Source organism: Orbicella faveolata, unplaced genomic scaffold (genome assembly GCF_042242905.1).
Source record: "Orbicella faveolata isolate gen_17 unplaced genomic scaffold, um_ofav_v1 contig_12, whole genome shotgun sequence".
NCBI lineage: Eukaryota > Metazoa > Cnidaria > Anthozoa > Scleractinia > Merulinidae > Orbicella > Orbicella faveolata.
The window spans coordinates 23,070,001-23,080,271 of record NW_028301539.1 but is presented as its reverse complement, the minus strand read 5'-3'; the positions used below and the strand labels follow the sequence as shown (position 1 = coordinate 23,080,271).

The following is a 10,271-nucleotide window of genomic DNA, read 5'->3' as shown; positions in this document are numbered from 1 at the left end:
ATTAATTTTATTAATTTATTTATAAATTCAATTTCCAACGCTTTGTGGGTCCTTTCTACGTCAATCAACTGAAGATGACTGTAGGTTCTGTCGAAACATGTCTTTGAAACTTAAAACCTTAGTCGTTTTCTTTAAATTCTTGAATTTGAAAGTGCTACGAAGTAAGTTACACGTGACATAAATGTAGGCCTACATGAAAACATTAGAAGATAAGGAATAAACTGTGATATCCAAAGCAAAGCTAAACTGAAAAGTATACAGAACAATTTTGGTCCTTGGGTTTTAAGTCGATATCTTTGTAAGTAATTCGAATGTAAAGCGCTCGTTTTTCAGTTTAAATCGAAATCCCGTGCTCGGCTCCATGCTTTCTTTAACTGTTCATATTGAGCCGGAATGAACAAAAGAAACGAATACAAACACTTTTACATCTCCAAATTTACGCAACGGCGTATTTTGAAAACACTAGACAGCGCAACGACATCATAATTTCTAATCAAGCTTTGAAAAGGAAGACATGGCGGGGCTCGCGAACGCCCTGTATTTAAAACAGGTGAAGAATTATCAACTTCAAACTTCTATTAAAAACAAGTTAACCTGAACACCAACTAACTATTTAGAAAAAAAAAAAAATGTTTTATGACGCTATATTCACCACGTTAAGCGGTGAATATAACATTTCTAAGCTTGGTTACCAAGCAACAACACCTTTGCCATTTAGGCAAGCAAACATGGCGGATAGTCGATGAATGAATTGTTGTAAAACCAAAACCTAACTAATCACTCTAGCGAATTACAAAGGACACAAACAATCCAGTGAACCAATCAAAACTCGAAGTAATTACATGTAGCTGACGTGAAGCGCAGGAAAACGTGTATGATATGAGTCACGATCGGGTTTGGCTTTAGTTCTGATTGGTAGACTTTCTAAAAGTCCCTTCCAATAATTCTTCCCTGGCCTGATAAATGAGTGAAGGATTGAGAAAAGGTCGACTAGTGGCAAGTTTATTCTGATTGGATGAATGAAAAAATGGCGCGAGTGCAAAGGCAATTAGTTTTCGACAATTAAGTAAAAAACCGCTCTATTCGAAAGATATCACTCCAAGTCCAAGATATTAAAAACATGAGGAATTAAAAGAAAAAAAATGCCATCGCCATTGGGCGAAAATGTTTTAGAGAACTGGTATTCAAGCTAAGGCATTTAAGAATCGTGAACTAAATTGTCAGATAAAGCCACCGAATGATTTTTTTCTTCGGTCTGGAGTTACTAATTCAAGAATTTTTCGCAGTGTTTCTTTTTTTGTTAGAAATATATGAGCGTGACAGTCATTATAAGTGCGTGACAATCAGTGTTTAGCGTTACATTTGATATTCAAGAACTTAGCAATGACGTAAATCGTATTTCCTTAGCAACCTAATCGAGGGCGTATTTAGAGCTTTTCTTTACTTTGTAATTAGTGACAGTGACTGAGACATATTCGAGATATAGGGAGTGATAAGCTGTGAGCATTAAAATATCATGTTACAACGAGATCGAGAGTGACTAGTGATGATATCAGCGTTTCCCACATTTTTATTTGTTACTGCCGCCTTAATTGATGTGTAAATTGAATCACAATCGTTGTATCACTAAAAATACGGACGTACACTATGCAGACGAACAATTGTATATGTGCTTTCATGTTTAGTCCGACCTTCTTTGTAGTTTTTGATATTCACCTTTGGAAATTACACTGAAACAATTATTCGCCTCAGGCTCTGTGAACAGTGGTAAATATTTAATTCAACTTCGTCTCAATAAATATTCACCAATGTTCACTTCGCCTTCGGCGAGTAATTGTTAATTGGTGTTAAAATAGAGCGGTTTTCAATTGTGTCGAAAGTAATTAGATAATTACTTTGGTTTTGGTTTGGTTTTACTACGGTTTGAGATTGACTGAGCAGTCTAATTGATAAGTAATTGGTTTGGTTTTGGTTTTACGACAGTCAATTGAAAACCGCTCTATACGACGCCACGTTTGAATTTTATTTATTTTCCATTGCAGAAAGTTACTACATTGTAAGCATCTGATATCACTCAAGGAAACAAACTGAGATATTTTGACACAAGGATCGCCATTCACTGAGCCAGCGAGTAGAACTGCAACCTGGCTTTACACAAAATGGCCGAACGTAATGATGCCCAAAGTGTACATATACAAGACAAAGGCAAGGTCATGGAGAAAAACAAAAATCTACCAAACGTAACACGAGACAGAAGAAATATCGCCTTGCTTGTGTTCCTCTATGTACTCCAAGGAATTCCTTTGGGGCTAGCAGGCGCTATGCCAATGTTGCTACAAACAAGAAAGGTTGCTTACAAGGACCAAGCAACGTTTAGTCTTGTGTTTTGGCCGTTCAGCATGAAGCTGTTGTGGGCTCCTGTTGTAGACACTGCTTATTTCTCGCGATTTGGCCGAAGGAAGTCTTGGCTTGTTCCGGTTCAGTACTTGATTGGAATTTTTTTGCTTATCCTTTCGGTGGTAAGTTTCCTTTCTAACTTGCAAAATATTATTTTCCAAGTTGTAGTGTTGAAGCGATTTCACTCCATCACTCCTTCACTGGGTCACTTCCTGTTAGACATTTGAACCCCCGGGGGGACCTCCCATATGGAAAGGTCACGGATGCTCGTCGGAAAATTTGAATAAATTTAACTCCTGAAGGAGACTAATATGGGAGTTACTCGAGCTTCATTAGACCCCTAAAAGATACCACTTAAAACGGAATAGGTTCGATTACTAGCCACTGTTCCAGCAAGGATCGTGCGCGCACTTGTAGACCCGACTCGCGCACTCGAGCAGCGGAAATCAAGCCTGAAAACAGAAATTTAACGAAAGCGTTTCTTTTAATTATTATTTCTTCGAGTGCACCCTAAAGGATACTTGGACAGCTAAAAATGGTGACGTTTCGTCGTCAACATCCCAAGTGAGACCAGAATCCTTGATTTGTATCCGAAACGACGAGCATCCCCGGCCTTTTCATATTGGAGTTACAACCCCCCACCCCCCCCCCCCCACCCCGGGTTTCGAACATCCGCCGTTTGAGGCCGTTTTACAGTCGTCGCACCGTGTCAAGTTAGTTATTCTTTGAATTTCTGACGTAAGTACTCAATATCTTACCGCAGAAATGCTCTACATTGAAAAAAGGTTTCGCACGAACGTTTTTATAAATAGAAACTAACTGTAATTATATAAATAGCTCATTTCCCGAAGGTGTCCGCTCATACAGGTTTAACCATACTCGATTGCCGAAAAAGAAGACAATGAAAGTCACAAAATTGAGGAGCTGTATGAATTTTCGAATGATTCAAACCGTGATTAACTGTTTTAGATGATCAACAGTCAAGAGAATTCAGGACAATTCGAACGACGTGTTCCGTTGTTGATTTATACGATATTGTAAATAAATACACATAAATACGGACATGGCGAAATGAGAACCAAATAATTGATAAATAGAAGAAACGACATTACGTAAGACTGGTACTTCCGCAGTCTTTAATATCGTCTTAATAAAGGGAAGGAAAAAAAAAAAGAAGAGAAAATAAAGGAGTTATTACAACACGGGGTATTCGTATTTGGTCACCCCTCCAAGTACGCACCCCGCCGAACAGGGATTAACTTTGTTGAGTGGACGAGACCTGGTGCTGTCCTTGTTGTATAGTGACTGTACAGTTTTAATTTCTAAGATGAGAAAAGGTAACAAAGAGAAAAAAAATCACTGATACTGGCTGGGAAAATAAAGAACGAAGAAAATGAGAGGAATGAAAATGAGAATTGTTACTTGTTTTGGTGATCGGTACTTTCTTTATAATCGTCTCGGTTTCTCATACGAGGATAACTCGGTCTCTCGGACCGATAACTTCAGGGATGTTTTCATCAGTGTTAAATCTCCTCGTGTATTCTCTTACCGTTGCGTTTTGCACCATGTCTTAACAGTGCCAGTGGGCTTTAGCTTTCACTTAACCTACGGATTAAAACCTCAAGTCAGTGGCATCAAAATTATCACTGTTCAGACAATCCATTTTCCAAGCTGAGTGGCTCATAACCACTTTGATTAAACTGTTGTGCTGCATTATCAAATTTGGACGGGGAACGAGGAGGAGAAACGGGGGGGGGGGGGACAAGGTTGAAAAAAATTGCTTTCGTTTTGCTCGGGGGAGGGGTAAAACAGGGAAGAAAGGGTGGGAGCGTGGGGATGGAAAAACGGGGAATGGGGGAGAGTAATTTTTTGCTTCCCTGAGCCTTTCCCGTTCCAAAACTTCTCGGCAATTTGCAGCTGAGTTCTCATAATCATACATACATACATACATACATACTTTATTGACTTTCCCTTTAGAGGCTTTTCAAAGACAATACAATAATAATTTAAAACTACTTAAAAACTCTAAGATTCATTAAGATTAATTAACTAGAATTAGGAATCTATAAAATCCTTAATAAGTTTACGTTTAAGATAAAACTTAAAAGCAGATACTTTCTCGAGAGTTTTTAGAGAGCTATCCATGGAGTTCCATATACTGACTGTTCTGTAGTAGAACGTTCTCTGACCACTGGCAGACTTAAAAAGAGGAATGTTCAGCATTTGTGAACTTCTTGTGGCACGTCCGCTTATTTCTCCTCGCTTACTGAACTGGGAAGACAGATACTCCGGCACGCGAGATGTTAGACATTTGTAGGCCATGATAGCGCTCCTGAAATATAACTGAGTCGCGACTGGTAGCCATTTAAGCTCTTTTAAAACTGGTGTGATGTGATCATATTTGTGTGTACTGGTCGCAATTCGAGCGGCAAAGTTCTGAATACCTTGTAATTTATTTATATTACTTTTTGATGTATTCGCCCACACGTTCGAACAATAAAAAAGTTTACTAAAAACTAAAGTATTTATAATAGTTAGTAGGGTGCATTTGTCAAAAACATGCTTTGTGCGGCTTATTTGACCGAGACAAGACATACAGGAGGAGACAGTTTTGGTAATGTGTTCGTCATAGGTCAGGTTCTTGTCCAAAATCACCCCAAGATCTTTAGCGGTGTGCTCCGGTACGAGTTCTCTTCCCATGAAGGTGAGGCTGGGAGTGTCCAGTCTGGAATGCATTTGCCTGCTGCCAAACACCATGTGTGAAAAACCATACTCCATTTTCTTGTAGGACATACAATCTAATTATCTTTTTCGTTTTTCAGCACATCGAGGTTTTGCTGGATGAAAACAGTGAAGAAGGCCCAAGCGTTCTTTTTCTAACTGTGATCTTTTTCTGTCTGAATTTCCTTGCCGCGACTCAGGACATTGCTGTTGATGGCTGGTCGCTTACATTACTGTCCAGAGAAAATGTCGGTTATGCCTCAACTTGCGATACTGTTGGTCATCTTTCGGGGTTTTTCATCGGGAATGCTGTGTTCTTAGGTCTGACCTCTGCCGACTTTAGCAACAGATATCTTAGAACGCAGCCATCACCAAAGGGAGTGGTCGCATTTTCAGGATTTTTTCATTTCTGGGGAATTGTATTTTTAGTCACAACTACGTTGATTGGATTGTTTAAACAGGAAAAGTCTGAGCAAGAACTTCATGGTGAGGAATCTGTTCAGGGAATTGCTGATGGGTATAAAACTTTGATTCAGATCCTCCGCTGTCCAGGCATTTTGAGATTCGTGCCTATCTTACTTACATTTAAGGTAAGATTTGAAAACAAGGTGCTAAACAACGTACGCTGCAGCCTGCGAATAGGGTGACGTTTGCGGAGCACATGAGAGTAGTGAAGCCTCTTCACCAGACCCCTCTTCACCGGATTGCTTCGCGCGCGGACTAGCTCTTTATTGCTTGCGTATGTGACTCAAAGGTGAGCCTGTTCACAGGCTACCCACTCTGAAATTATTCTTTTTTTTCTACCACTTCCTTATGTTATTAATACGTTAATTTTAAATCTGTTCAATAGTGTATCACCCTCTGTATATTCTGACTTCTTTCTTTAAACTTCGTGGCAGTGAAAATCTCTTTTATCAGAGGGAGAAAACTTGCATGGTATCTTTGGTTTGTGTTTAAAAAAACCAACAACCTCGTAGCTGTCCATTATTGGTTCAGCAAATGATTCAACGAACCCATTGGGCAGGATGTGTCAATTGAGATGGGGGGGGGGGGGGGGGCAAGGGGATGGGCTTGGTAATCATGTACGACCTTGGAAAAAGAAAGGACATGAAAAGAGATTTCTAAGGGATTGGGAACAAAGAGATATAAAATTTAGGAACATTGCACATACATGTAGTTTAAGAGAGAAAAGCACAGAGTGGCATAACAAGGCTTAGGATGGGGTGGGAGCCAGGGGTAAAAGGTATGGGAGTTGGAAAATTAGACCTTGCTGTTCCCCTTTCCCTCCCCCCAACATCTACCAACATGAAACCATACCTGTTTGTTTGTTTTTTCAGGCTGGCTTTTCAGCTGCTGACTCGGTAACTAACCTAAAGCTGATTGAAGCAGGAGTTCCTAAAGAAAATCTTGCTCTTCTTGCCATCCCTATGGTTCCAATTCAGATTCTATTGCCCCTTTACATCAGCAGATACACAGCAGGTACTTAAATCTCTATTTTGCACACTGCACACAAAATGACAAAAATAAACAAAATAAACAAAAAAATTGATCTATAAAGTGGTGCTATTATTTTAATATTTTACATTACATAGGTCCTCGTCCCTTAGATGTGTTACTCAAGCTCATACCGTACAGACTGCTTATGGGTGTTATAATAATGATATTTGTATGGTGGGCCAATTTTGTGAGTGGACCTGGAGAGGAGTTTTTCCCGATATACTTTTATGTCATATTCTTATTGGTGTCAGCTGTTTATCAGGTACGGTAATTAAGATTTTCCTTCCTATACTCTTCCGAGACCGTTCAAATGTGTCATACTGGACCCAAAGTACAAATTGTGTTACTAAATATGTGCAACATTAAGAAGATAGATTTTGGATAAAAATTTTCAAAAATTGTACAGTCCTGTAAAACATTGATTTCTAGAATTGTTTGCCTGTAATTGCATGGAGAGAGAACAACTTTGACCAAAGAGGTTCAAACACACTTTTTTATACGTGAAAAACTTTGCGTGCATTGCAGGCCTATGGTAATCATTTTGCTGCTGAGAAGACAGTGGTTAGGGGAAGTATAACCAAAGAGGATATACTACAGCTGTGCCATGCTTTAGTGTAAACAGGGTAATATTAGTGAAAAGAAGCAGATCTGTTATGTCTGGGTTAGGGACTGGATAGCCAAAAGGCAGGAAATTGACTTGCAATATTTTAGAATAGGAAAGCAGTGCAAATTCTGCAGCATTATACTCAATAATGTTATTGTAATAATATTCATACATCTCCAGGCTTTTATCTATGCCTTTTTACGAGTTTAACCTCTTCAATGTTAAGAAAAGAAAGAAAAAATTACCATATTTTCTTTTCCTCATTTTGCCACCAATAGGTGACATTGTATTGTACCTCTCTAGCCATTATGGCTTTCAACGCTCGCATTAGTGACCCACGTGTCGGAGGGACTTACCTAACCCTTCTGAACACACTGAGCAACCTTGGAGGCAACTGGTGTCAGACATTAGCCTTGTGGCTTGTTGATGGACTCACCTGGACAAACTGCTTAGGTGCAACTATGCCAGGACTGCATTGCAGCAGCAAGACAAGTGCTAAGGTACATGTGCAGGGAATTACCCTACAAAGGAAGCAAGTAATTATTAATTATTTGACCATTAATCAACCATTTAATTGATTAGTCTTCCTGAGTGCACTAAAAGGGAAATCCAGTATAAATAATTTAATTTTTGGAAAGATATGCATTTCAGATAATAAATCTCTTATTGGACATTTCAGTGTGTTGTACCATTGTCAATTTTTAATGGTCATTAGTAAATGACTTGTCTTAAGGACTGGCCAAAATACTACAAAGCAAGTAATATAACATGATACTGCATTCTTGAATGTCTAATGAGATAGGTTGAGAAAGGTACTACCTACATTTTTAAAAAACAAATTCAAAATTATTTAACATAAAATAAAACATGAAATTATCATTGCTTTGTGCTTTGTAAGTATTTGTTACACCAGTACTGTTAAGCCAGTTCACACTTGCACCAACAGTGGGTTGTTAGCTTGTTAATTACTTGCAGGATTGTACAAACACTGGAGGCATTTGCCAGACGTGGATTGATGGATACTATGTGGAGTCCATAGTCTGTCTGGTTATTGGGATTTTATGGTTGCATTGGAAAGGTCAGGAAACTCGATCTCTACAAGACTTACCAGAACCTGTTTGGAGATGTCAATAAATTACAATAACTTGGCACACAAGATAAAAGTCCATGCACCATGGCTCATTAAACTGCTACATGTAAATGTTAGTAATAATTACATGTTATAATATAGATTAGGACCCTGCACGTACTCTGATTGGTCAAAAACCCATGTTTTATCAGAGTATAAAACATATAAAAAGCGTGCTTTACTGTTTTTTGCCACATTACCTCTATATCATAAAGCAAATGAAGAAGCCTAAGGTGTGTATTACACTGTGATAAAACATTCTGGACATTTCAAAACACTCGAGAAAAGTAGAAAACACTCACCTGCAGCTCAGGTTTTCTACTTTTCCCTCATGTTTTCAATTGCTCCTAGTGTTTTATCACAGTGTAATACAAAGCTTAGGCTAATCTTTATTTGGTAAATAAAACTGTAAAATTTTGAAATATATGTACGGAATGGTGATTCCTAAATCAATATATACAGTATGTAAACCTTCATCATTGTAGTAATAAAATGAAAAAATTAAAATCACATGAGCATATTCCACTCTTGCACCCTCTTCACAAATGACTATAAATCCCATTTTATGAATAAATGAACCCATAGACTCCAGATAGTGCTATCAACCCCCTTCCCTCCCAACCCCCACCACCACACACACACACATACAAAAATACCACAGATGAAGCCATAGATCATTCCTGCCTGTTGCTTGCCTGTAGATGATGTCTGGAAGGAGGTTTACTAGCAGTCCTAGAAGTTTACAGTACATGTACACAGACTTTGAGTGTCTAGATTTAAAATGTGTACGTACTGCATCTGTAACACCCTATAGGGCTGATTCAACTTGATTAAAGCTTAGACGAGAACTTCTTAACAACTCAAAAAGTCCCCCAAAACACACGTATTCTTCTAAATGATCGTAGCTAGATAATTATGTGAAATGTTTAATAATGAGAAAAAATTGGAGGAAGGAGGTGTGGGTTCGAGAATTAGCTGTAAGACCAAGTGTGAAAAACAAATCAACAATGGCAATCTGCATTTAAAATAAGCTTACCTGAGCCACCTGAGCCGAGCAGGCTTATCTTATAAGGAGTTAACGAGGTGTAAACAGCTATTACTGCGTCAAAATGTAATGAGTGTATTTCAGAGCAGTAGCTGAAATTTCGACTTTGGTCTTCCTGTGTCTTTGCTCGATAGTGTTGCGTCCTGTTCCACGAAAGGCCTGAGCCAGTGGTACTATACGTACATCATGGGTACATCTACGTCATTTACGATATACTGAAACGCCACAACACCTGTAATCTGCCGCCACGTTTCTCTGTTGTCGGCGTCTTCAAATAGAATTTTCCTTATTTTTCCCGTGCAACAGAGCACCAGAATTTTGTCTAACATGCAGTACATGTACATCTCAAACAATTAACTGAGACGTTTCGAATATGATTACAAGATCACGAGCGGCAGAGGCAGTAGCGAAAAGAACGGCATCTACATTTCTTGATGAAGAACTGACCAATGGTGTCGTTTCAACAGCGAACGGCGTAGAAAAAGAAGGCGACCAAGACAAGCTCATGGAGAAAAGCGATCAACAACCGAGTTTAAAACGAGACAGAGGAAGCATAGCCTTGCTTGTGTTCCTCTATGTACTCCAAGGAATTCCTTTGGGGTTAGCCGGCGCTATGCCGATGTTACTACAAACAAGAAAGGTTGCTTACAAGGACCAAGCAACGTTTAGTCTTGTGTTTTGGCCGTTCAGCATGAAGCTGTTGTGGGCTCCTATTGTAGACACTGCTTATTTCTCGCGATTTGGCCGAAGGAAGTCTTGGCTTGTTCCGGTTCAGTACTTGATTGGAATTTTTATGATTGTCCTTTCGACGGTGAGTGAAGTTTACTGAGTTAAATTTGCTTAAGTTTAAGTTTAAGTTTTTCTGGTGTTTGCGAAAT

The 10,271-nt window shown here is 38.9% G+C and overlaps 2 protein-coding genes across 2 annotated transcripts in view; both read left to right on the top strand.

Annotated features, from left to right (window-relative positions):
- The first annotated feature begins 2,159 nt into the window (after nucleotides 1-2,159).
- On the top strand, nucleotides 2,160-8,353 carry LOC110041642 (acetyl-coenzyme A transporter 1-like). Its single transcript, XM_089281133.1, has 6 exons — nucleotides 2,160-2,519; nucleotides 5,220-5,708; nucleotides 6,456-6,597; nucleotides 6,711-6,877; nucleotides 7,498-7,719; nucleotides 8,195-8,353. Exons 1-6 carry the CDS (start codon nucleotides 2,160-2,162, stop codon nucleotides 8,351-8,353), a joined length of 1,539 nt encoding a protein of 512 aa, XP_089137259.1.
- A 1,268-nt stretch (nucleotides 8,354-9,621) lies between these two features.
- The window catches only part of LOC110041790 (acetyl-coenzyme A transporter 1-like), an 8,837-nt gene continuing 8,187 nt past the window's right edge, over nucleotides 9,622-10,271 (top strand). The window contains exon 1 of the mRNA XM_089282902.1: nucleotides 9,622-10,204. Coding sequence (XP_089139028.1) covers nucleotides 9,767-10,204 — 438 coding nt within the window. The 5' untranslated portion in view covers nucleotides 9,622-9,766. The remainder of the gene's footprint in view (nucleotides 10,205-10,271) is intronic.